The sequence below is a fragment of the Helicoverpa zea genome, chromosome 4 (assembly GCF_022581195.2).
Source record: "Helicoverpa zea isolate HzStark_Cry1AcR chromosome 4, ilHelZeax1.1, whole genome shotgun sequence".
NCBI classification, from domain to species: Eukaryota; Metazoa; Arthropoda; class Insecta; order Lepidoptera; family Noctuidae; genus Helicoverpa; species Helicoverpa zea.
Genome location: NC_061455.1, coordinates 12154212 through 12180241, shown reverse-complemented (window position 1 = coordinate 12180241; position 26030 = coordinate 12154212). Strand labels below are relative to the sequence as shown.

Sequence of the window (26030 nt, the reverse complement as noted above, 5' to 3'; positions counted from 1 at the left end):
AGGGTGACTATGAGATTAAGCTATGTGAGACAAATCCGAATTTGCTAAGATTATTAAACACAGATTGGTATTGAAGTTTTAACTTACGCAGTTTGTGCCCTTAAGATACTAATAAAGGCTTTTAATAATTAGCGGGAATTAGCAGTATAAAAGCAGGAAGATTCGAAGTGAAGACTGTTTTTTTTTGTATTTCTACTTCATATATAGACTGCTGAGCCATTTATGTCGCCTTTTTTCTTTTTTTGGGAAGCTATAACAATAGTACAACAGTTTTAAAATCCATCACCCATATTTTGACTCGTTACAAGAATTCATGGGCACCCTAGTTGTTTGGTTTACGAAAATGTTATTATTAGCTTACCTGTGGAACGATATATTGCAACCACCATAGGATTCACTTTTACAAGTATAAACGCAACACTTTTTCACCATTTAAATAGTTTAAATTGATTTAATACAAAAAATATAAACAAAATTTTAAATGCTGATTACGCGCCAAGAATGTTCAGGGTTACCGCTAGAAAAAAAATAAAAATTTATGTTGTTTATGTTTTAATAATAAATACGAATAAATTAATGCGATTGTTATTAATATGTTGACTTACAATTGTTAAAATAAGATAAAAATTTTATGTGATTCAATTGTTTTTTGGGAAGACAAAACTTTTGATCACAACATTTTTTTATGCTGGCAAGGTGTTAGAAAGAGACAAACAGCCTCCGTTCGAACTATCCCTCTCGGCTCGGATTTGCCTCTGTGTATTATGCAACCAATTTAGTACCTTATTGCGTTAGAATAGAGTTCATTTTCGTAAATATATATTTTGAGCGTGCGCAATCTTGTTTAGTAATATTATATCTATGGTCAAAATTCACTCCAAAACGTCAACTGAGACGAAGGAAAGAAGAAAAGCGTCGTTGTCGTCAAAACAGAATTTCGTAAATAAATACATTTTATTACAATTGGCGCAGGAATCCAAATTGTGATGGCTCAATCACAATTTTCTCTATTATGGAATGCGCACAAGAAGAATATATGTCATGGATTAAGCTCTTTGCAACAGGTTACAATTTGCGCAAAATAAACAGAAGGCGATCACTGTTAGCTGTTATTTTACCGATTTATTCGTATTTCTTGCAGAATGGTGAGTTTGTGGACATGACCATCGCTGCAGACGGTCATCTAGTGAAGGTGCACCAAGTGATCATCGCGCTGGCTAGCCCGTATATTAAAGAACTGATCTCTTCGGCTCAATGTCCTCATCCTGTGATATTCTTGAATGTAAGTAGTTAAGTAATAAATAAAATTATTGGTTTTTATTCCTGTGTCCCTTCTACTTACAAGTTTCCAAAAAAGACATTACATTTAACATTACAAGTAAACTGCTCGTAATTAAAAAAGTTTTTGCCATATAAAATATTTTTCTTTTCAAACAATAGATTGATAAATACGGTATTTCAAGAATGATCATTGGATTATCCTTTGTTTTATAGGTGGTTACTTAAATCCTTTCTTTTGTTTTAGAAAATATCTTACACAACATTATGTGCTCTATTAGAATATGTTTACACTGGTGAAGTATTAGTCTCCATAGAGAATTTGAATGAACTTTTAGAAGCTGGTAAAGAACTCCATATAAAAGGCCTTGAAGATATGGTATGTATTTATGTATAACTAAAAACGTTTTCACATGAGGCACACTAAATTATAAATGTACTCATGGATCATTAAATATTTTTCAGAAAATAAGTGAATCAATGAGTACAAACCAACAAGTAACTTACAATGAGACTGAAATGGACTGCAACATGGAGAGTCTTGACGAAGAGATCAGTTATTTTGAAGTGACCAGTGCCAAAGACAATGATGTTGATGATCCTAAATACACCATTAATGATAATATTATTGTGTAAGTAGTCATTTTCATCTGAATTTAACAAGAGATCCGGGGACCGATTCTCCTAATTTTACTTAAGCAACATACGATTCACGTTCGACTGTGATCCAATCCCGACTCGATTACGATAGAAACGTATGTGGCATTCCGCTATTTTTTCTTTGAAATAAACGTTTTTATCCTTTTCTGTCATTCAATAATGAATCATTTTGTTTGCAAATGATTAACTATTGCAATATGATTATAGAGCAAACTACAGTATAAACCAAAATCACCAAAATAGCAGACTAATCGCACACCAATCAAATGTCAATTGAATATGATTGGTCTTTTATTAGTAGCAGAATGCCCGATATGGTTAAAACTGCTGTTACGATCATATTGCAATTCGATTTCTATTCAATTTCGACATTATTAACTTAGGAGAATCGGGCCCCAGACAGTTAAGGAGGAAAGGTCTTTCTATGGAAATAATTCCATCCATAGACATATAATCTCATTGGTTTGGGTCTCATATTTGGACTTCTGTAAGTAGAAAAATATTGGATAAAGTGTTAGAAGGTTTAACCCCCATTTTAGGCTAATTATAGTTGGTGTGTATACAATGCCACTAATAGCTGTGTCTTATCTATCTATACAGTCCTCAGTTGCCTTGCCTGTTTTTTCCCAACTTCGTTATGGGCAGCTTTCAGTGTAACCTGATGCAACAGCATGCCATTGTTTAACATAGAGTGTCTATCTGACCTCCACCCAGCCAATATAACTATACAGCCAAAGGAAAAGTTTTACTGAATGGTACCTAAGTATGGAATGTACAACACACACTTAAAAATAAAATAAGTGTACATGTGTTGCTGGGGAGTTTGTTGTGCCACTTCTTCCCAGTAAAAACACAAGAAGTGGTGAGGGGGGCATTTTGGGGGCTGTCTTTTGTTTTTGATGTTAGAAAAGTGCTGATTTATCAGCCTAATTTAAATAAAAGTTTTTTTATTAGTTCAATTCATTCAATTATCTTGATATTTAAGTGAGGTTGAAGGTCCAAACATATTAAGTACAACATCAATAAACGAGGATCAATATGAAGATGAGCAAGATGAAGAGGAACATAGATCACATGAAATCAAAGGGTTGACGGACAAGACAGACAGTAAAAACGGTACTGAACCATCTAGTAAGTAATGTTTTATTACTCCCTGCTGTTCTTTGTAGTTTGCCTGTACGACTGGCGCGAGGAGGCTCAGTGCCGGGGAGAAACCCCGTTGCCGCGGCAAGTTGTCGCGCAGCGGGCGGAGCTCCGGCGCGATCTCATGGTGGCCTGGAGGGAGCGACTGTCGCAACCCAGTGCAGGGCACGCCACCATCGTGGCGGTAAGTCCCCTCTTTGAGGAGTGGCTCGGGAGGAGTCACGGCGCCCTCACGTACCGCATGACGCAGGTCCTCACCGGACACGGTTGTTTCGGGAGGTACCTGCACCGCATCGGTCGTGAGGAGGCGCCCGGGTGTCACCATTGTGCGGACAGCCCCGAGGACACGGTGGACCACACAGTCCAGGTGTGCCCCGCATGGGAAGCGCACCGCCGGGTCCTCGTCGAGGCTTTGGGCAGCGGCGACCTCTCGCGTCCGGCCCTGGTTCAGGCCATGGTCCGGGGCGAGAGGGAATGGGATGCCGTCGCCTCCTTCTGCGAAGCGGTCATGCTCGAGAAGGAGGAGGCGGAACGCCAGAGAGTTCGCACCTCTCATCCCGGCCGCCGCGCTGGACCAGGTAGACACCATGGGCGCCGGGTGTCGCGAGATGACTCCCGGCCACCGTAGGCGTGGGTCTGTGGGCGGTGAGTTCGGGTGGCTCATCGTCCCTCTGTCTTTCTAGACGACAGACCCGTGTCGACGGCGCGCGTTGTTCCACGCGCTCCTCAAAGAGATGTCAGCAACCCCAGCGGGGCCCAGCAGGGCCAAGGCCTGCCGGGGCTGCGGGTTGTTCGAAAGAGATACCGCGGCCCTGGTACATAAAAGGCCTATGACGGAACACGACGATTTTAGTCAGTAAGAGTCTGACACTCCCTCACCGCTGCTAACCCACAGCGGGAGGGGTCATTTGATGATTTTACGTCGCTAAAAAAAAAAAAAAAATGTTCTTTGTAGTTTTACATTTGTATCCCATATAATATATTTATTTATATAATAGTATACATATAATAGTTTTCCTCCTCCTTGCGTCGTAATTCCTCAATGCTGAGGGTCGTGACCTCCCTGTTTCATCACCTTCGAACGTATGGTATTCTTCCATCTATTACTGTCTCTGTCGGTAATAATAGTTTTATTACTATAAAATTTCTTCGATTTTTTTTTCCTTAGTGTAAGAGAGCACCAATACTATTTTCAAAAGCCCTTTTAAGTCAAAAGTATAGTTTTAGGTAGTTAGCAGCTGTAACAAAGTAAATCTTGAGTGGACTTAATTCAGCCCCTGCTGGCCTGCTGATATATTAATAAAATAACTTCTGCCATTCAATGTGTTTAGAAAAATCTTCACATTTATTACCAAATTTCCCACAAAATATTATTATCTCCTTTTACATTATTTGGTTTATTAATATTTCCAGATCTCAGCGTAATGCAGTTTACGGTATCGAACCAGGGCTCGCTCCAGATGATTCTGAACCGCTACGTGTACTATCTGAAGCATACGAATAGGAACAATACGCGACAATGGCGATGCGTCGACTATCTCAACAGCGTTAAATGTCCCGCGCATGTGTTCACCAAAGATGATGTTGTTGTACAAAGGTGAGGTTTAGGAAAATATATGGAAGTTATCAGTTTTTAAAAGACTCCAATAAAAGGTCTCTCAATTTGTCTTATACGTATGCACGCGATTATCTCATGTTAAAAAAAAATAAGGCTAAAACCAGCCTCTGGTAGACTGGACCCCGTAATCTTATCCTGTTTTACTTCAGCAAGCATACTCTGCAATTAGAGAGTAAAAAAGATGACAGTACATTTTGAAAGTATTCTCTGACAGATTAAAATCGAGGGAAACATCTATATGTCGATAATTTACCAACATTGGACGAAGGTGTGAACTGTGCAGATTCAGTACATGTGCTATTATTTTCAAGCCTAACATTAAAGTTATGCCTAACAATCACTAAGCGCTATTAATTTTCAGGATATCGGCTCATGTACATCCGTTCCACGACAAAAGAATATTGAAGAAGGTGAAAGCGGGCGCCGTATTCTCAGCGATACACGAGGCCGAACAACAACGGAAGAACAAGAGAGAAGAAAACGCCAATAGTGATTGAATTAAACTGTTATTTTATATATTTGTCTTTTATTACCGTCGCGTTTTTTTTTTAATTAACCGTAATTTATGTTCGTAAGTAATTGAATCCAGTTTAACAGCTGAGGCATATAAGGCATTGATTGACAAGCTAAGATTGCATATTTGGTAACTGACCGAAAGCGCCACTTTTCTTGACCCAGCACAGGAAATGTGGTGCGGGGCATAGAGTTCGTTCCCGCCGGTCATCGGCACGGAGGCGGTGGAATGCGTCCACCGTTTGACGTACCTCGGCAGAGACTTTCTGAGATGCAGTCGCGGCATGTGTGGTTGGCAGCTAGAATTCAAGTCGTACCTTAATAATATTTACCTAGTAGAAACTTTGTGCATTGGGAATAGTAAGAGTTCTATGTAAGCCCTAGGATTATGTAAGCAGTTAAAATTATCAGAAAACATGAAACATTAATTAATTACGATCTAATTCCAATCACTTAAACTGCGATATGACGTACCTACAGACCGACAGACATCCTTCAGAAGTAAGTAGTTACGATCGTAGTGTTTATTATCTTTTGTCGTTCCACTCTTGGCTATCCAATAATAGATGTGTAGAGATGCACAATTGCATAGGTATAAGTGCAAACCTATGTATTGGCTAACTGCAGTTGGCCACCCGCTATCTTTATGCATGGACGTGTACGATAATAACACACGATGTTACTTCCTATAGTGTTTATGTTATTCGCGGGTGTTTCTCAAGGATATAAAATATTGGCACTGCTTCCGTATCCTGGAAAGAGTCATCACATGGTGTTTGAACCAGTGTTGAACGAGTTAGCCAATCGTGGTCATGAGGTGACTGTGGTTTCCTTCTTCCCATCAGCGAAGCCTATTAAGAATCGTCGCGATGTCAGTTTAGTGGGACTAGCTCCATTAAATGTAGAGGTAGTGGATTTACAGTACCTTGACGACCCCTCTTTTTTCGCGAGAAAATTTTCCACTCAGTACCATCTAATGACAAATCTTATGGACTTTAATCTTCAACTTTGTGAGAAGGTGCTGTATTCGAACGTTTTTAAAGAATTCATTGATGCTGAAGGTGCTTATGATGTGGTGTTGGCGGAACATTTCCAAACGGACTGTATGATGGGTATAGTTCACAATTATGGAGCACCTTCGGTTGGTTTGATGTCGTGTGCCCTCGTACCTTGGACACCGGCGAGGGTCGGGGCTGACGGCAACCCTGCAATTTTTCCCTCCGTAATGCTGCCTTTAACTGACGAAATGACGTTCCTCGAAAAACTCGAAAACGCTTTCAATCTGCATTTATACACATTATGGCATACATATATGACTCGGAATGAGCAGAGTGTTGTAGAAGCAAGACTCGGTCGTAAGTTGCCTCCGCTGGAAGAAATAGCGAAGAACTTTAGTGTTATGCTTGTGAACACTCATTATAGTTTAAATGGAGTCAGGGTGCTATCGCCGTCCGTGGTCGAAGTGGGAGGCATTCATCTTCACAACAAAACTGTGCAACCATTACCCGAGGTAAAGAAACTTTATGTGTAACATTTACTGTACCTTCCTATTATTGTTAGGTAATTATAGAGCTGCTTTGTGTCTTTGTTATCGTCCCATTAACAGAAACAAAGTTATATTTCAAATACCTACTTATTACAAAGTAAATGTATCTAATGTAAAGTGCCGTGGGACGCCGGCTTAGAATTGAGCTCCCCCCAAATCATCCCGTGGGTGTCGTAAGAGGCGACTAAGGGACAAACCGGAGGTCGGGCAGCAGCGTCCTCCGCGTACTGTACACCCTCACTGCGATCACCAACCCGCCTGCCAAGCGTGGCGATTAAAGGCAATTACCCCCCAATGAGAAGCTCAGAAACCAGGCCCCCAGTCCCAGTCGAGTCCCCAGCGCGGGTAGCGATCAAGGTAACGGCGGAGCAGGGGGTGCTAAGAATCTCCGGAAGAGATCCGGCTACCCCCACGACGACTGGCCCTGGTAACGCACAACATACGCACATTGAGGACTGATGAAAAGATCTGCGAGCTGGAAGAGGAGTTGAGCAAGTTACATTGGGACATTATAGGGTTATGCGAAGTCCGTAGAGAGGGAGAGGACACCGTAACCCTGAAGTCTGGTAACTTGCTCTACTACCGGGAGGGCGACCAAAAGTCCCAAGGTGGTGTCGGGTTTCTCGTTCACAAGTCCCTCGTAAACAACATAACAACCATCGACAGTGTGTCGAACAGGGTGATATACCTAATATTCAGAATATCCGAAAGATATTCGCTGAAGGTCATTCAGGTATACGCACCAAACTCGTCACACTCCGATGATGAGGTGGAGACTATGTATGAGGACGTAAGGAGGGCCATACATAGTTCCAAAACCCACTTCACTGTTGTTATGGGGGATTTTAACGCAAGTTTGGGCAAGAAAAGCGGTGATGAGTTGAGAGTGGGGCAATTTGGATATGGGCAACGGAACCCTAGAGGACAGAGGCTGGCCGACTTTTTGGAGAAAGAGGAACTCTTCATGATGAACTCTTTCTTCCAGAAGCCGCCTCACAGGAAATGGATCTGGTTGAGTCCCGATGGTTTCACGAGACGTTTCTCGTGAAACCATCTCGTTAAATAGACTTCTTCATGACCGACAAGAGACGGATATCCAGTGATGTCTCTGTGATCAACAGGCTAAACCAAGGCTCCAAAGTGTTCGCAAAGGACAAGTCTATTGGGCAAAGCCAGATGACTAAGCTGAAACGGGAGGATGGCAGCATAGCGTCGACCAAGGCAGAGGTTTTAGGCGAGATCGAGATGTTCTATGGACAGTTATACACTTCGGTCGCAAAGTCCGTTGACAACTTGGCAGGAGATCCAAGAGCCAAGCTGTCCCGACATAATACCGAAGATATCCCGGACATCAGTCTGTACGAGATCAGGATGGCCCTGAAGCAGCTTAAGAACAACAAGGCGCCGGGTGAGGATGGAATCATTTCAGAGCTTCTGAGAGCGGGTGGAACACCGGCACTTAAAGTCCTCCAGAAGCTCTTTAACTCCGTCCTGTCCGAGGGCAAAATGCCTGAAGCATGGAGCAGGGATGGGGTGGTGTTGTTCTTCAAAAAAGGTGACAACAGCCTATTGAAGAACTACAGACCCATCACACTTCTAAGCCATGTTTATAAGCTGTTTTCAAGGGTTATCACGAACCGTCTTGAGCACAGGCTTGATGACTTCCAGCCTCCCGAACAAGCCGGTTTCCGAAGAGGCTTTAGTACCATAGACCACATCCATACGCTGCGGCAAGTTATACAGAAGACCGAGGAGTATAACTTGCCATTATGCTTAGCGTTTGTGGACTATGAGAAAGCCTTCGATTCGGTGGAAACGTGGGCGGTACTTGAGTCACTCCAACGATGCCATATTGACTATCGGTACATCGAGGTGTTGAAGTGTTTGTATAATAACGCCACCATGTCGGCCCGAGTACAGGAGCATAGCACGAAGCCGATTCCATTGAGAAGAGGCGTAAGACAGGGGGACGTAATCTCCCCGAAACTGTTTACCGCCGCAATGGAAGACGCCTTCAAGCTCCTGGAATGGCAAGGACTTGGCATTAACATCAACGGCGAATACATCACTCACCTTCGGTTTGCCGACGACATCGTAGTCATGGCAAAGTCGATGGAGGAACTCAGTATGATGCTCGAGGGCCTCGACCGAGTTTCACAACGGGTGGGCCTGAAAATGAACATGGACAAGACGAAAATTATGTCAAATGTCCATGTTCAGCTCACCCCAGTCTCTGTTGGAAGCTCGGTACTCGAAGTTGTTGACTCATATATCTACCTAGGACAAGTAGTCCAATTAGGTAGGTCCAACTTCGAGAAAGAGGTCAACCGCCGAATCCAACTCGGCTGGGCATCGTTCGGGAAACTACGCAATGTCTTTTCGTCCGACATACCTCAGTGCTTCAAGACGAAGGTCTTCAACCAATGTGTGTTACCAGTGATGACTTACGGCACCGAAACGTGGTCTCTCACTATCGGCCTCATCTCAAAGCTCAAAGTCGCTCAACGAGCTATGGGGAGGGCTATGCTCGGTGTTTCTCTACGTGATCGAATCCGAAACGAGGAGATCCGTAGACGAATCAAAGTCACCGATATAGCGAGTAGCGGCTTTAGGGTAGGGCGCGGCTGGGCGACGGCCCAGAGCGCCGGACATAAGGGGCGCCGCAGGCGCCCCCAACCAATCCTTGATCAGAATTTTACTCCTATTTTTGTTTTAATTTTCATCAAAGATCGCAGCTTACAAGAACTGTATCTAAATGTATGGATAGCATCAGGGCCGCCTTAACCTATGGTGCATGGTGTGCGAATAACCCGGGCGCCGCGGGCTCAGCGGCGGCGGCGCCGCGGTACGCTCCTGGACCAAGAAATTTCAATTAAATTAATGTATTGTCATACAATGCCGGGCGCGTTAGATACACTACTTTTATGTCCCAAAACTCAAAAATTTTCGCGCTCGCTTCGCTCGCGGTTTCTTTAAACTTACGTTTTTTTCACATATAGCTACTTTGAATTTAATGTCCCAATACTCAAAAAAATTCGCGCTCCCTTCGCTCGCGGTTTCTTCACTTCACAGTCGCCTTTTATTATATATGTTAAGGACTTTTAGTGATCCAAATCTCAAAAAAGCTTTTTCGGGCTTGCTTTACTTTATAGTTGTTTTTATTTTTCAACATTTTTTTGTCTACCCTAGCAAAAAGGTAGCGTCGTTTTTAAGTCCTTTTATTAATTAGAAAGTAACTTCTAGTTTCTATTTATGGTACTACTTTAAGTCCCAAAATTTTAATTCATAGGCGCCAACACCATCAAAGAGTTATCTACGTTTGGGCAACATTTTCAGTCATTTTTGTTTTGAGTTCTAAAATATAACAAAAAATTTCGCGCTCGCTTCGCTCGCGCAATCAGAACCTGTGTTCCCGTGTTTTTGCATTCACCAACCAGCAATAACTTATGTACGATTGGGCTACATTTTAGGTCATTTTTGCTTGGACTTGTGAACTATGAAAAAAAAATTCGCGCTCGCTTCGCTCGCGCAATCGGTAACTACATATATTATGTCTCTGTTTTTCGTATGGGTTTGAATTGCAGTTGGGGGCGCCGTAGAAATCTCGCCCAGGGCGCTAGTAGAATTAAAGCCGGCACTGGATATAGCCCACCGGATTAGCAAGTTGAAGTGGCAATGGGCAGGCCATATTGCTCGCAGAGCAGATGGCAGATGGGGCCGAAAAGTGCTGGAGTGGAGACCACGGACTAGCAAGCGCAGCGTAGGACATCCACCAACGAGGTGGACAGACGACCTTATAAAGGTCGCTGGAAGACGCTGGATGCAGGTCGCTTCCAACAGGTATCTGTGGAGATCAAAGGGGGAGGCCTATGTTCAGCAGTGGACGTCCTATGGCTGAGATGATGATGATGATGATGATGACAAAATAAATGAGGTACCTGCTTATCCCCACTTCTTGAGGTAAATCATAGTAGACACGGGCAGCAAAGAATGGCATAGGTATAATAATATCTATTTATTTTTTCCTCCCGAATTGATTTAGGTACTTACTTATTTTTAAGAATAGACAGAAGAGTGGCAGCGACCTAATAATATGGGTTCCAGGATATCGAACGATGGGTGTCTGAATCGAAGCACGGAGTTATTCTCTTCAGCTTTGGATCTCTAATCCGGAGCTCATCGTTGCCGCCAAAACGTTTGGACGCCTTGTTGAAAGTTTTCGCGCGCTTACCGCAACGCGTCATTTGGAAATGGGAAACGGAAGACATCCAAGGGTTGCCAGAAAACGTTCTCGTACTTAGATGGCTGCCTCAGTATGATTTACTTCGTAAGTGCTTATAATTTTATCTTTCTACCTCCTACCTACTCCCATTATCGTCTCAATGTAGATACCTAAGTATATATGGGGCATATCGCGTCGTACCTAATAGGTAGTCAGGCAAATACCTACTACTATATAAAACAAGTTTTACTTAGGTACTATTAAAAATTTCAATTACCTATAATACAGACATTACACCTATGGTACAGACATTGTTTCAAAGCCATTCAATGCACGCTTATTTTACTGTGCATCCAAGATTGTGAAGTGACCGTGAATTGAAGTAACTGGGTAAATTGTGTCATAAAATCAATTGGTGCGTGCTCATTTTGTTAGTAGGTAACCTACCCTGATATCAAAGTAGGGTAGGGTGGTAGCCATTGAACCACCAAAAGTTTGGTGATCTCTAGCGCGCTCGTTTTTACAGTCTAAGAAAATATTTTTGTCTCAAATGATAGGTTATTTAATAAGCTGCCAAATTGTGTTGAAATAAGTGGAAAACATTTGCTGTTGCCTAATTTATACATGTTTTTTTAAAACATGAGAAATGGTTCATAGCGTACTCCTAGGGGTACACAAAGAACCGGGGGGGTGGTACTAAATGAACCACGTGGTACACAATGAATCACGGTAATATAAAAAAAACATTATTATTTGTTTTAAAGAAAAATAAATACACTATTTATAACTTTTTATAATTATTAAGTTTCGGATTATACATACATATAAGAACCAACAAATCAGCCTTAAAACTTATTTTTTAACAATAATTATGAACATCTTAAAAGTTACGCACAAAATCTTTCCGGGAAAAAAGAAAAAACATTTTGTACTTGTATATTTATATTAATTAAAATGCTCTTAGCATTATAAAGTCGACGTGTTTTTATCACATTCAGACTTATGTTTTTTTATTGTCCAAATCACAAATTGTAACAATCAACATTTCTTTATACTGTCTTCATGTTGGGCAGTAAAAAATTTGCTTGCATCATAATGGGGCTCTAGTCTACAAGACGGATTGTTCCTGTACTTTGTTTGTGACATATCTTCGCACAAACACTTCGTCTGTCGCAATACTGGATAGAGAAGTTTGCAGTTTTTGCTGCTTTTCGAATGCTTAATCCATACAAGTGTTTTTTCTATACCTCTTTGTGTAGCTTCCGCGGTGTGATACCCTTTTTTACGTGCTTTCCTCCCTACCGTGTTTCGCCCCATGCTGAAATAGACGAATAATGGTAATTAATTATAGCTACTCACATTAACACTTGAGGTTAACTGTCTAGTAATACTTCCCACCTGTTCATATATCATACAAAGCACTAAGATGTGGTACACAATACACAATGAACCGTGGTTCATTGCTTACCCAGGATAAATGGCTCACAGCGTACCCACCCCCTCTTAGGAAATATTAGGTCATGTTTTATACAAAAACCGTTGAGAATTAATTCCAAAAAATAGTCTCAGACAAGCCTAATGATCTACATTATACATACAATTCACACATAGTTAAGTAAGAGTTAGATTATTAAAGTAACAACAAAAAGAAACTCACCTTTTTTTGTCGTTTTTGCTTGAGTAGAAGACTAAGACGCGGCTCACAGGTGAGTATATCGCGACAGACCCACGGCGAATAGACCAAACTTCTTGACGTGGCAAGGGAGTCTCGACATAATTTTTGCGCGAGCTAGCAACGTTAGGTATGGCCGGTAGGCACTATGGTTCATAATGTACACGCGGTTCATTGGCTACCACCCTACCCTACCTAATAATGTGGCATTTATATGGTTGTAAAGCTGTTCTTGGTTGGTTGCAGTCGTTAATGGCCCGAAAATCTGCGTCCCGTAGGTTAGGCCTTAGCTACGGTAGAGCGGGATTATATTCCGAAGTCTTCGAGTCTGCTCTTGGTTCATGGTTATATTTTCGCAACTTGTACTTAATAAAAAGAACGGACACGGGTTCAACAACGTGTACCTAACTACTTAAATTCTTGCATTAAGTACCTTTGAATCGATCTCTTATCTTTGACCAATCTACGTACCTAAGTATCTAATTAGAACTATATGTTATTCATAAGTAGGTAGATATAATGAATGATGAATGCTAGGGTCAAAGGACTCGCTGTCTGTTATCAGAATAACGGCTGGGCCATGTAGGTACATGAGTACCTACCACAAGCCAAATAACCTAGCTTCAAAAACCTGACCCAGAATAGGAGGTCAGATTATTATCTGAATGACCAGAGGGATTTTGAAAAATAAAACGTACTACGTTCCGTTATACGACCTGGAAATTATATAACGTTGATAAGATACTATGCTCCGTTCTTTGCAGTCACGTACCAAGTTCAGCGCCATCTAGGCATCAGCTAGGAAAATAATTAAAAAAGAAAATCCTCATTGCCGTTTCCAGATCACCCGAACTGCGTAGCCTTCATAACACACGGGGGTCTTCTGAGCCTGACAGAGGCAGTGGAAGCAGGAGTACCATTAGTCGTGATACCAGTCCTGGGAGATCAGCCTGGGAACGCAGCATACGCTAAACGGGCGGGAATAGCTGAGGCTTTGGCCATTCATGATCTCGAAGAAGAGAGGTTGTATGAGGCCCTCGTTAAGGTTTTGACGCCTGAGTAAGTATGAGCATTGATTAGTATCTATAAGTGTGATATTTTAAAAGATATATAGCTCAAAGCAGACCTTTTATATGAAACACATTTTGTTATCTTGAATTGTTTACCAAGTGGTTTTAGATTTTCTGGTTTAGGTAGTCTTTTAGAAAAGTCATATTTTTTCTGTCTATGAATATTAAGAGATGTACATACGTAGGCTTAGACATACTTAAGTACCTACTTTCTGGATTAGAAAATATTGGACAAATGGTTTTTTTTTCATCATGATTTGCTACCAAATTGTCAATTCTCTTGGTCGAGTTCTGTCTCTTACAACAATTAACTGTGTTTCAGAATGCGAGCTCGTGCTAAAGCCTTCAGCCGTCTATGGCGCGAGCGGCCTGTGTCGCCGATGGACGAAGCCGTCCACTACATAGAACGCGTGGCTCGCTACGGACAACTCAACATGTCTTCACAAAGCCGCCTCTTGTCCAAGCCAGAACTCCTGTTCTTTTATTCCATAGAGTATATATTTGTAATAGGAATTGTTTTCATCATTTTTATTATGGTAAACTGTTGTTGTAGTTCGAGAACAACTAAGGTCAAAGTTAAACAGAATTAGGCTAGTTAGAAAATTTTATGTTAGGAAGGAGGTACATAGAACAAAAGATTATATTTTTATAAAAAATACATTTTATTGTCCCTGATTTAACATTTATAAAAAATATACAAAAACATTGTACAAAAATATTTATGACGATTTCTTTATTTAATTATCAGTATCACATTGCTATATGAGCAAGTTTGTATGGAATGCTATGATAAATGAGTACATTCAGTGAAATGTAGTTTATTGAAATTATTCATTGACAAATATCATGCACACATCCCGTCAACATCGGATTTTTCATTCACTAGTCATTGGTCATAACACTAACATGGTCCAAGTCTAGCCAACGTATACAAGTATAAGTTACCTCATATAATACTAGGACTAGAAAATGTTATAAATAAATACTTCTTTATTCATAAGGAATGTAACGGAATGATAGTTTCAGTTCGAGCCGAGTATTATGTGTATGTAAATAATCTATATTTATAGGCAAATAACACTTAAATACTAATATAATTTTCAGTGTAATAACAGTAGTAAAAATATCATATTCATAAGGCCGCTGAGTCAGATATTTGTGTTATTAGTACATTATGCTTAATAGCCATTTTAATATCGACGTAAAAGGTAATTCGAGTTTAAAAAATTGCAGACTTGACAAATGAGACAATAGCTATTCTATGTTCAGGTGGTTTTAAATTACAGTCAAATTACAATATAAAATTAGGTACATATCGTGAGACATACAATAACGAAATCTTTATAAGTGGAATTTATTTCTAATTATAGATATTATAATTTAGTGGAGATAAATAATGCTACGTTTTGCATATTTTATAAAATAGATTTAACAACCATCAACTAACCAACAATAAGTCAGGAGTTAAATACCAGCTACCAATTTAAAATTTAACTAACGGACGATTTGTTGATTCGATATGCCCCCTGCCCACTTATCGATAAGTTGCTTACAAACTAACATAAATGCACATTTAAGTACAATTATTCATAAAAAAATATATCAACCTAAATGTTGTTTTACGAATGTAGGGAGTACAAATGCGGCTTTATGGACATCAGTACTGTAGTATCTTAACTTCATAGCTTTAACGTCTTCTTCAGAAAAGACGAGTTGGGGCTTATCGAAGGCGACATCTTTGTCTAACGATCCGATGACGAATCCTATCTGTCCGGATGGGTACGTAGGAACTGAGGCGTACGCGTACGCGGCGCTAGGGAACTGATTCCTACAAATGTTCAATGTATTCGAGACTAGTTCTAGATCATTCCATACGGTGCCGGCTTGAGAGCATACAATACCGTGGGGTTTGAGCGCGCTCTTCATAAGCGCGAAGTAGTTTTCTTGGAACAGGCTGATGGCTGGTCCGACAGGGTCGCTACTGTCGGTGATGATGACGTCAAACTCCTGGCTGTGGTTCTTCATGAACTCAAAGCCATCACCAACGTGGAGTGTCAGCTTGGGGCTTTCGAAACCAACAGCCATGAATGGGAGATACTTTTTTGATACTTCGATGACTTTCTCGTCGATTTCTACCTAGAATGCGAAACAGTTTAAGGTTAAATTATGAATTAATTCTCTCTAAGGGGCAGGAAGACTTAGTTCAAAAGTTATCATTAATAAGCGATAAGAGGTTTGTAATAAGACTTTGTCGACTGTCGTCAATACGTTAAATGTGTCTTCACAAATTTGAAACTTTGATTCAATATTTTCTGTACTACGATCTTGCTGGGCAATTTGTTGCGTCACTTTTTGTTCCCAGCAAATCACGGGACGTTGTAAAGGTCTGGCGTTTTCAAGGCTGCTGTCTCGTCTTATGAACTTCAAGACATTCAAAAGTGCTGATTTCGAATAAATGCTTTTCAAAGAGACGTGTAGTACTAAATATTATTATTATTACGTACAGACCCTGTTACACAACTACCCTTTGCATTGGGTCCGATAAGTTCTTATCACATAAGTATATTAAATAACTGTAGATAATATTATATGGGCATACGTGCTGATAAGAAGGTTATAGTTTGTTTCCTTATCAATTCCGTATTGTCTCGACGCCGTAACTAATGTTTAGTTTGTTTTAAAGATTATTTGAAATAATTACTGGTGTGTTCAATGATGGTTACTTTGTTAACAACGTTTTGTTAATTAGAACTATGCCATGAGAAATATGTCAAAATAATAACAAAAAAAAATCTAATATAGCCCTTAAAATATCAGTGGTATTTGTCACACATAAATTATCCCACAGAAAATGCATTTCAATATTTCGCATCATAATGTCAGCTGGCCTACCAGATATTTGTAGGCTATATCCACCTGTATACAGGTAACTATAACTTATAAAAACAATCTGAACAAAGTCATTCAACTATTGTTACATTATTATTGCAGTTATAAACACTGCAACTGTATGAGAATTTAATACTGTACATAATAGTCAATTAAATGTTTTAAATACAATCTTCTTTGTGGTGGTCCAGAGATTAGGCTCTTTATGGGCAAGCATTAAGTTTGGAAACCTGATAAGCCTAATTGCATTTTACAACTTTTTGTAACTGACCTCAGATATAACTGACTAACGTTACAATAACTTGTGTGGTCTTGTGTTAGTAAAAAGGAGTTAAAATCTGACATCACCAATCTGGGGCCCGATTCTCCTAAGTTAATAATGTCAAAATCAAATCGAAATTGAATTGCAATATGATTGCAATAGCAGTTTTAACCATATCGGGCATTCTGCTACTAATATAAGACCAATGGAATTCAAACAACATTAGATTGGTCTGCTATTTTGGTGATTTTGGTCTATACGGTAGTTTGCTCTACAATCATATTGCAATCGTAAACCATTTGCAGACAATCTGATTCATTATTGAATCACAAAAAATGATAAAATTTATTTAAAAGAAAAAATAGCGGAATGCCACATACGTTTCAATCGTGATTGGATCTCAGTCGAATGTGAATGTATGTTGCTTAAGTAAAATTAGGAGAATCGGGCCCCTGGCTTGAGCAAGTGTAGTAAAGTGGTGAGGCACTCAGTATGTAAATAATGAAAAGACACATTATGCTTACCTGTACAATTTCTTTAACTTTGGGATGTTTGGCTACTTCACGAGCCACTCCACCATCACCGCCGCCAACAATCAGCACTTTTTCAGGGTTTTTGTGACAACATAGGGGCAGGAAAGAGATCATTTCCTGAAAGAAACATTAGTATTGAAACTTTTTTGAACTAATTGCTATGATAATAGTTTATACTTGACAAAATCAGATTTAGTAGGCAAAGAATTCACTATATTAGTTATGACCAATTTCATTGCTTCTGGATTAGATCTCTATGATAACTTTTAAAATAAATAAATGGTATCTTAGATACTGGCCATTACACTAACAAACAAAAAAGTATTACTATTATATTACAAATGCTGGGTTCATACCTGATATGAAAATTCATCCTTCTCAGTGCACTGAATGATACCATCAAGGACCAAAACTTTGCCAAAGCTAGTAGTGTCAAATACATGTATGTCTTGGTATTGAGACTTTTCTGAGTGTAAAACCTCCTTGACTTCAATGGAGAAGGTGCCACCAGGCCACATCTCACATGTTTCTGTGAACCAGTTGTTCTTCAGTTTGTCCATGGTTTGTTTCTGTTTTTAATCTGGAATAAAAAATATATTTTCAAATTAAGAATTAGGTTAACTTCCTTAATTTTTCTCTTTTGTCATTGGAATTTTTCACGATTTATTACTTCTTATTTTATTTAATGAACAAAATTCATCGAAGTTCTAAAAGCATTTAATTAATTACTATGCAAAACCTTTCTTTCTCGCACAAGTACGTTTATTTGACAACTGTAAGACAACGCATCGAACAGGTTGGTATTTCGTCACAGTTCCGTTTAGGGTCCTGTTGTACTTACAAAGGTAATAAATTATCCCTAATTTCTCGAACTGGACCAACAAGTCACGAGTCGTCACAAGTATGAGAGAGACTGAATAAAACAAGCTACGGTCGTATCGCTAACAGCTCCAAATGAGTTGTTTAATATTTTTTATCACTTTACTGATAAGATTTGTTAATTCTTCGATTTCTTATTACTTTTAAAATGGAAACAACGTATTCACTGTGCTCTGCTGGATTGAGCTAAACGTCAAAGTGACAAGTTGGCGATGATGGCAATTTCACTGACAAATGACGGATGGATGACATGGGAGAATGCGTTTCGTTTTGAATGAGAATGAATATTTGGCTGCAGTGTGTTTGTTGATTGTTCTCGAACTTCAATTTTAATCTCAAGCTTCGAGCCCGCTGAAACGTGATAGTAAGAACTTTAATATCACAATAGTAATTTTGTAAATGTTTTGTAATGCATGGTTTTGTATTTAGTATCTTTATACAATAACCATAAGTTATGTAAACTGGCAATCTGACAATAACTTTTGTCAACTGACTTTTGACATAAAATGTCAATGCATTTTGTAAACAAACACCAGTTTTGATTAGAAAATTGTAAATATCACGAATTAAAGATAACTAAAACTGTAAAATAAACTTAATACATGACACGGTGAGTAAGAATTACTGGTTCTACATACCGCTACAATGAATACGACAACAATAACGTTTGAAGAATTCCTTGAGGCGGGAAAAGAATTCGTAAGAAAATCTGAGAAACTTGGTGATGGCTGGACGTTAAAAGAAAACAAGAAGGATGTTTTGAAATCTTACATAGAGAAGAAGACATTTATTAAGTGCCAGGACGAAAATATCGGAAAGTTGTTGAGAGTAGAATTTGTGATATTCTACAATTTGAGTTATGGAGTTCCTTCGTTCAGTTTTAACTTATGGAATTCCTCAGGCATGTTGATCAGTTTAGAAGATGTAAGGAAAATGTCTTTTATAGAGTAAGTAGTCAGACTATGTCATAGTATGTACTATAGTACCACAGTTTTTCTAAACATACCTTGAACTTTAAAAAGACACAATTTCATTGCTCTTTTCCTCACTGACACTATAATACATTTACAGCTTAAAGTTGCTCCTGCATACCACAATTATCAAATTTGTATCTTTACTTCTCTAATTTCAGGATAAATGAAAAAGATTTCTACTCAGTAATAACTCAGCAAGAACACCCAATATTTCAGCGACCATACTTCATTGTACACCCATGTCACACAGAGACATTGCTGGCAGAATTCAGGAACAAATCTAAGAACATTATTGTAACATTTTTGAGCCTTATTACACCACTGATAAGGCTGAATATGCCTTTGGAGTATGGGTTATGACTTAAAAACTTTTTATTGTAGGCTAGATAGAAGTGTGTACTATAGAATAATGTAATTATAATTAACTTAGCTTGTAATCATAATTAGTCACAGGATGACCAAAGAGTACTAGGATTATACTTAGAAAAACAAATATGTGGAATTGTTGCTACCTAGAAGAAAACCATACACAATAAATTGCAAACATAAGATTTATTTATGGATTACAAAGGTAAGATCTGCAATTAGTTTAATGTCTATACTGTTGTCTGAACTCACTATTTGTTCATGTTACAGGGTGTTATGCAATGAACAGGCAGTGTTTGCAGCCATGATAAGGTCACTGTAATTTATGTAAGTATCAAGAATATATAAAAATATTACAAAATGAAGAGACAAAATTTCTGCTTTATGGACTTTATTTTCTTCACCTTACTTCAGTTTTCACATAAAACTTATTTTTCTTAGGACAAATACTACACGATAGTATGAGTTACATTGTGGCATGGATTACAAATCGGATCTAATGATTTCGTTATACCTACTGAGAAACCTTGGTCGCCCAGGATCTAACTTGATGACTTATTTGAAAGGTATGAATCTCTTCAACATTAACCAATTACCAAGGAGATTTGTTAGAAAATTGTTTAATAAGTACCTCCAAAAGACAGTTAAAATATCGGGAATTTCAACCTCTTCTCGGAACTCGAGAATTTATGTCAAAAAGTCTTCTTCTTTCTTCTTTTTTCCATATTGGAATAGGACAGGAAGATAATTAGTAATCAAAAAGAAAAACAAATATAGGCATGATCAAGACTCACCCTTCAGAAGACTCATTTGTAGTAAATAATTTGTTGGACATGTAAACACAGAAGGTACCCTGTCTACACGTGAGTAATAATACTAATCACAGCTGTCAGATATTAATGCCTTTTCTAATTAATATTAATCTACTACGAACCTAGTTAGTTTTCAATGTCGTCTCATGTTAATGGCACATACTCGCTCCTATACGTATAGGTTTATTGTCCTCTATATTTTTTTATAAACTTTTCGGAATCGTCGATAACAGGTGTCCGAGAATCTAAATGTAACTTGGAAGGTCTAGGCCCTACGTCACCCGGTGTCATGTCGTCAAACTTTTATTGATATCGTATTGAACACGATAAGATAGTTTTCGCTATCAGCTTAGCCGTTTTACATCCATTGTTGTATTTGAGTTTCACTAACACGGTCATACGCGTATGTGTTTGAATAAAAATGTGCGTCAAGTGTATATAAAATGAGACAGTGTGGTTCAGCGATATACAATTATATACAGCGAGTGATCGTGTGTATTCTTTCGTGGGTAGCGTGGATATTCTGTTTTTACAATGTAAGTAGAAATTACAGCTACCGTATTGGTCATGTGTGAGGCTGTGACTGAACTAATCGGACGTTCAACCAATCAGGATACCAGGCCCGCCGCTAGCAGTTTGTTCGCCCGCGTGCAAAACTGATTATGCCGCCCTACAACTACATATTATACTGGGCTTTGTCAAAAATGAAAAAATCGTTAAGCACACAAAAATACCTCAGCAAATTAAAAGAAAGTATCGGAAAAAGCCGCGAGCGCGAAATTTTTTGAGTTTTGGGACACAAAAGTACCCAAAGCGGTTAAAGAAAAGCACTATAGGTAAATTGGAAAAGCCGCGAGCGTAGCGAGCGCGAATTTTTTTGAGTTTTGGGACACAAAAGTACCCAAAGCGGTTAAAGTAAAGCACTATAGATAAATTGGAAAAGCCGCGAGCGTAGCGAGCGCGAAATTTTTTGAGTTTTGGGGCACAAAAGTACCCAAAGGGGTAAAAAAAAGCACTATAGGTAAATTGGAAAAGCCGCGAGCGTAACGAGCGCGAACTTTTTTGAGTTTTGGGACACAAAAGTACCCAAAGCGGTTAAAGAAAAGCACTATAGGTAAATTGGAAAAGCCGCGAGCGTAGCGAGCGCGATTTTTTTTGAGTTTTGGGACACAAAAGTACCCAAAGCGGTTAAAGAAGAGCACAATAGGTAAATTGGAAAAGCCGCGAGCGTAGCGAGCGCGAAATTTTTTGAGTTTTGGGGCACAAAAGTACCCAAAGCGGTAAAAAAAAGCACTATAGGTAAATTGGAAAAGCCGCGAGCGTAGCGAGAGCAAAATTTTTTGAGTTTTGGGACACAAAAGTACCCAAAGAAACCGTGACTGAAGCGAGCACCAGTGATTTTTGTCACTTCGGTGCCTCAACTTTTTGGAGGACTGAAAAAGTAAGCGCAGAATAAATTAAAACGTGCAAAGAAAGAACCGCGAGCGAAGCGAGCGCTTTTTTTCTAACTTGAATTCAGAGGGGAGAGGGTTGACAGTCGGACTGTGTCACCTCGCTCAGTCCCGTGGCGATGCGTGTCTCGGATCTGCACTGCGACTGGTAGTGAACCTAGGCTTTGCAGATTACAAAAGCACTCTCCGTGGATGGTCCCTTTTGCCCGTGCCATCCTGGGGCCCGATTCTCCTAATTTTACTTAAGCGACCTTCGATTGACGTTCGACTCGATTCGACTGAGATCCAATCCCGACTCGATTACGATTGAAGCGTATGTGGCATTCCGCTATTTTTTCTTTGAAATAAGCCTTTTTATCCTTTTCTGTCATTCAATAATGAATCATTTTGTCTGCAAATGATTTACGATTGCAAAATGATTGTACAGCAAACTACCGTATAGACCAAAATCATCAAAATAGCAGACCAATCGCACACCAATCAAATGTCAATCGAATACGATTGGTCTTTTATTAGTAGCAGAATGCCCGATATGGTTAAAACTGCTATTACGATCATATTGCGATTCGATTTCTATTCGATTTTGACATTATTAACTTAGGAGAATCGGGGCCCTGGTCGTGCAGATATGTGCCGACCGAGATGGCGCCCCCTAGACGTGGTACCCGGGGCGGACCGCCCCCGCCTCCCCTTTACGCCGCTACTGACGTCCGTGATTGAAACTATAGCTAAATTACTTAGTCTCTGCTGGAGCATTATTGATCTTAAATAGTTTTTAAAAATGTTTTATTTTGAAAGTGATTTTTCAACAGATGCTACTGAAACCGGCAGTGTAAGTAATATTCTTAGCGCTATTGCTGTTTTCGGAAATATTGAAATGAAATAATTGGTAAAAAGATATTTCGATTTGCCGCCCCCTAGGACGTGCCGCCCGCGTGCGGTGCACGCCATGCACGCCCGCTTACGGCGGGCCTGAGGATACGGCATATTGGTACATTGATACGCAAATTATAGTGCACGAGCACTTGCCTGCTGTGCAGATATTTGGATGTTCCTCCTCCCTCGTGATCTCTACGTATTTTTGGTAGAATTGTAAATTGTAAGAAATGTTTACGCATGATTCAGTAGGTACGCGTACTAAAACACCTTCAAAGTTTCGTTTACATTCAGGATTCTAATTTCTGCAAGATCATAGCGATTGTCTTGTACAGGAAAATATGCACTTGTCACTACCATAAAAGTCGAGAATATACACAAAAATAATATTTTATCAGATAATGACGACACGTAGATTATAGCAGTATAATTATGTTACCATGTTTGTGTTATGTTATGTCGCGATTGATAAACGGTCAAATAAATAAGTCGTATTGTATACTTTTTTATATTTGTCTGGTCAGGTAGAGGCAGATAAAGGTACTGAGTTATGGATGAATAAAAATAATGAAGGTTCCCCGATTAAAAAAACATTTCTGATTGATAAATATCCAACGATCGTGGCGTTCTAAAAGAATAAACCCACTGGTGAAAATGTTAAATAATTTCCTTGAGAACTTTAAATATGAAGTGCTACTCCAAGATGGTACGGAGTATCGGAGAAGCTATGGGGACACCGGTTGTATGGGAATGTGATGTGGAGGAATGAGGATCATATTTTAAGGAACTTGTAAACTAAGAATGTGGAGAGAGAATGACCAAATGAACGATGAATGGATTGTGTGAAAGACGATGGCTGGAAAGAATGTTACTTGTGCGATGACGCGAGACAGAGAGAAGTTTGCTCCGACCCGAACCCAAATAAAATTGGGATATGATCATACCCTGTAATTAAAAAATAATATTATGTTGTTATTTTAGTAGATATTTATAATACGTTATCAACTTGGTAGTCAGGGAATCCCAAATTAAACCAATCTACGTCTATAGGTATTAACTGGTTATTAGCAGCTGCGACTGCATTCATAAAATATTGCGTATTTATTAAAGGTAATCAGACTAAGATAGTCTGATTAAAATAGATAGTCTTTATTTAGCTGCTGGACCAGAACCTTAATCATTTCTAGGTATTAAGGAAATAATGCGTATCTGGTAGATATTTAGTCCTCCTCGATAAATATGCTATTGAAACAACGCTCTAAAGATTTTTCAATTAGACCTGAGTTCCTGAGATTAGCTCGTTTAACCAGACAAACTCCTTATAGCTTTATAATATTGGGTAAAATGATAATTATACTTAAAATTCATAAAGTTAGGCGTCTAGCTTTTAAAGTGAAATGACTAATTAGATCACCTTATGAAACATTTCCCACCACGTGTAAATTCTCGGTAACAATTTCCTTTCCATAAATACACTTGGACACCTAGAACATAACTTTACATACAAAATCGAATACATGTAATAATTAACGACTTGGAAATACGAATGGCATTTTCCATTGGAGCATTACAAGTAAAATACATAGGTACATAATTGTGTGAAATTGTTCAGGGACCCTAATGAAGAAGATTTTTTAAATATATCCCTTAAATTTTAACCCGTTCAGAAGCATTATCATTATGCTTGTTTTTCCGGTTTTGTCCAGGGTTAAAATCCTGAACACGTGTAGTTGTAAATTCGCTGTAAAAAGCTCCACCCCACCTTAGACCTGTGAATCCATAATAATAGTACCTATTTGATTACCTAAAGGCGCAGTAGTTTTACAAAACTGTTGTTTTATGGCTGTTATACACTAAGCAACTGTTTGCAAATACATGTTAATTTTTCAGATTTTGGGAGCAATTTTCACGTCTTTGAATATCTAATAAGTATAATATTAATATTTAAGTAATAGGCTGCGGAGGTAGCGCATTCAGCTAGTTTATTGTAAGATATCTAAATACCTATAAATATAACTTGTAATTTAGCTAGAAATAAATTAAAAAATCCCCTACATATAGCTTCGGGGAAAAACAGATTTATTTATGTCTACGTCACAATAGAATGTCTCATAAATATAAAATAAGGTAATGGCCAAGTCCATTAGTAACTTACATCACACTTACAAATAATATGATTTGATCGTGTAACGATTGTCGATACATGTGATAAAGTTTTCACGCGCATAGTTGTTTAATCTGTAATTAATGTTATCTGTATGATTTATAGTAGTTTGGTATTTTAATTCAAATGTCCACTTAAAAGACGGAACAGTGAATGAAACATTTCAAAATTAATTGATAATTACAAACATATTTTGGATAAATTTCAGGTATAAATACGAAAATCCCTTAACTTTTCATGCAATATCTCATTAATTTTGAACTGGTATAGGTACTACAGATAAAATTTGCATCAATACGTCAGATCCACCATGTATTTTTGCGAAAATAAGCAAAAACATTAATTATCACAGTCAGGTTGACAGCAACACAGGCCGTAAACTGTAATTGATCAACAAAGTGAACAAATATTGATGTAATACAAAGTAACGAATAGATCTAGATTATAGATGCATGCATCGATGGAACCTATGTCATTAGCATTTATGATCGTCCGGCAGAGATTGTCCATGTTGTTGTAGGTCATGTCGATATCATGATTTAGAAGCATATCCTGCATTCTATCAGTTATCAACTCAATATGTAATTTATGGATGCCCGAAAACCGGAATAGATTTTGATAAAAAGCTTTCTAAAAGATTTGTATTACTCAAAAATTAGATTCTCTTGTGGAGATGTGAAGCGGTTTGTTTGACTAAATAGTGCCATTGAAATGTTAACTGGATCTACTAGCAAAAGTGTGCGTGTAAATTGTACGGTATGAATGAAGAATTGGGTTCAGGATATGAAGCGGCCATTAGCGACCACGGCTGATTGTTGCAAAGGCCAGTTGCGTAGTATGCGCTGACCCTAAGTAACATGAGGATCATACAAATTAAAAGAAGGGGTTCAAAATGTGAAATAGGGTTCTTAATAAGCATAGACAAACGATGTAGCTAGACCATAGATTCCAACTCTGCAAGGAGTTTAAACTAAACAGTTGAAAAAAGTTCCTATACCAACAACATATTGAAAATATCGACCCTGGTAATCTTCATTCAATGCCAAGGGAAGCGCCAATTTATAGTCAGATGCTAGCCTTCTCACGATTAGCTGCAGCAGTG

The 26030-nt window shown here is 38.8% G+C and overlaps 5 protein-coding genes across 12 annotated transcripts in view; 4 read left to right on the top strand and 1 right to left on the bottom strand.

The window, feature by feature from the left end:
• The first annotated feature begins 880 nt into the window (after positions 1-880).
• LOC124629995 (protein abrupt-like) lies at positions 881-5215 on the top strand. The gene is made up of 7 exons (XM_047163694.1): positions 881-1064; positions 1142-1282; positions 1526-1657; positions 1744-1910; positions 2924-3069; positions 4495-4678; positions 5061-5215. Exons 1-7 carry the CDS (start codon positions 987-989, stop codon positions 5194-5196), a joined length of 984 nt encoding a protein of 327 aa, XP_047019650.1. The 5' UTR covers positions 881-986; the 3' UTR covers positions 5197-5215.
• Positions 5216-5753: 538 nt separating this feature from the next.
• On the top strand, positions 5754-14534 carry LOC124629993 (UDP-glucosyltransferase 2-like). The gene is made up of 4 exons (XM_047163692.1): positions 5754-6722; positions 10863-11085; positions 13495-13711; positions 14045-14534. Exons 1-4 carry the CDS (start codon positions 5889-5891, stop codon positions 14310-14312), a joined length of 1542 nt encoding a protein of 513 aa, XP_047019648.1. The 5' UTR covers positions 5754-5888; the 3' UTR covers positions 14313-14534.
• The window catches only part of LOC124629996 (spermidine synthase), a 37588-nt gene continuing 25923 nt past the window's right edge, over positions 14366-26030 (bottom strand). The window contains exons 1-4 of one of the 3 annotated variants that reach the window (XM_047163695.1): positions 18248-18491; positions 17763-17986; positions 17398-17523; positions 14366-15858 (exon numbers count right to left, since the gene is read on the bottom strand). In XM_047163695.1, the coding sequence (XP_047019651.1) occupies positions 15325-15858; positions 17398-17523; positions 17763-17966 (864 nt within the window). In that variant the 5' untranslated portion in view covers positions 17967-17986; positions 18248-18491 and the 3' untranslated portion in view covers positions 14366-15324. Of the gene's footprint in view, positions 15859-17397; positions 17524-17762; positions 17987-18076; positions 18138-18247; positions 18492-26030 lie in introns of those variants that run through there. The other 2 variants (XM_047163697.1, XM_047163698.1) reach the window with 2 other exon arrangements.
• LOC124629703 (ubiquitin-like-conjugating enzyme ATG10) lies at positions 18931-19910 on the top strand. The gene is made up of 3 exons (XM_047163215.1): positions 18931-19232; positions 19418-19553; positions 19896-19910. The coding sequence occupies exons 1-3, from the start codon at positions 18931-18933 to the stop codon at positions 19908-19910; spliced, it is 453 nt and encodes a 150-aa protein (XP_047019171.1).
• Positions 19625-26030, top strand: part of LOC124629992 (phospholipid-transporting ATPase IF) — a 31749-nt gene continuing 25343 nt past the window's right edge. The window contains exons 1-3 of one of the 6 annotated variants that reach the window (XM_047163686.1): positions 19625-19830; positions 19896-19952; positions 20067-20191. Coding sequence is in view for 2 of the 6 variants with exons in the window: in XM_047163691.1 (XP_047019647.1) it covers positions 20881-20973 (93 nt within the window). In the remaining 4 variants the exon portion in view is untranslated. Of the gene's footprint in view, positions 19953-20066; positions 20192-20470; positions 20489-20702; positions 20974-26030 lie in introns of those variants that run through there. The other 5 variants (XM_047163689.1, XM_047163688.1, XM_047163690.1 and 2 more) reach the window with 5 other exon arrangements.

Excerpts from the sequence above, each read along its gene's own strand:
- LOC124629993 (XM_047163692.1), top strand. The coding sequence starts at position 5,889 with ATGTTACTTCCTATAGTGTTTATGTTATTCGCGGGTGTTTCTCAAGGA. Across the intron at positions 6,723-10,862 it reads CTGTGCAACCATTACCCGAG|GATATCGAACGATGGGTGTC; the intron begins GTAAAGAAACTT and ends TATGGGTTCCAG. Across the intron at positions 11,086-13,494 it reads GCCTCAGTATGATTTACTTC|ATCACCCGAACTGCGTAGCC; the intron begins GTAAGTGCTTAT and ends TGCCGTTTCCAG.
- LOC124629995 (XM_047163694.1), top strand. The coding sequence starts at position 987 with ATGGCTCAATCACAATTTTCTCTATTATGGAATGCGCACAAGAAGAAT. Across the intron at positions 1,283-1,525 it reads ATCCTGTGATATTCTTGAAT|AAAATATCTTACACAACATT; the intron begins GTAAGTAGTTAA and ends CTTTTGTTTTAG. Across the intron at positions 1,658-1,743 it reads TAAAAGGCCTTGAAGATATG|AAAATAAGTGAATCAATGAG; the intron begins GTATGTATTTAT and ends AATATTTTTCAG.
- LOC124629703 (XM_047163215.1), top strand. The coding sequence starts at position 18,931 with ATGAATACGACAACAATAACGTTTGAAGAATTCCTTGAGGCGGGAAAA. Across the intron at positions 19,233-19,417 it reads AGGAAAATGTCTTTTATAGA|GATAAATGAAAAAGATTTCT; the intron begins GTAAGTAGTCAG and ends CTCTAATTTCAG.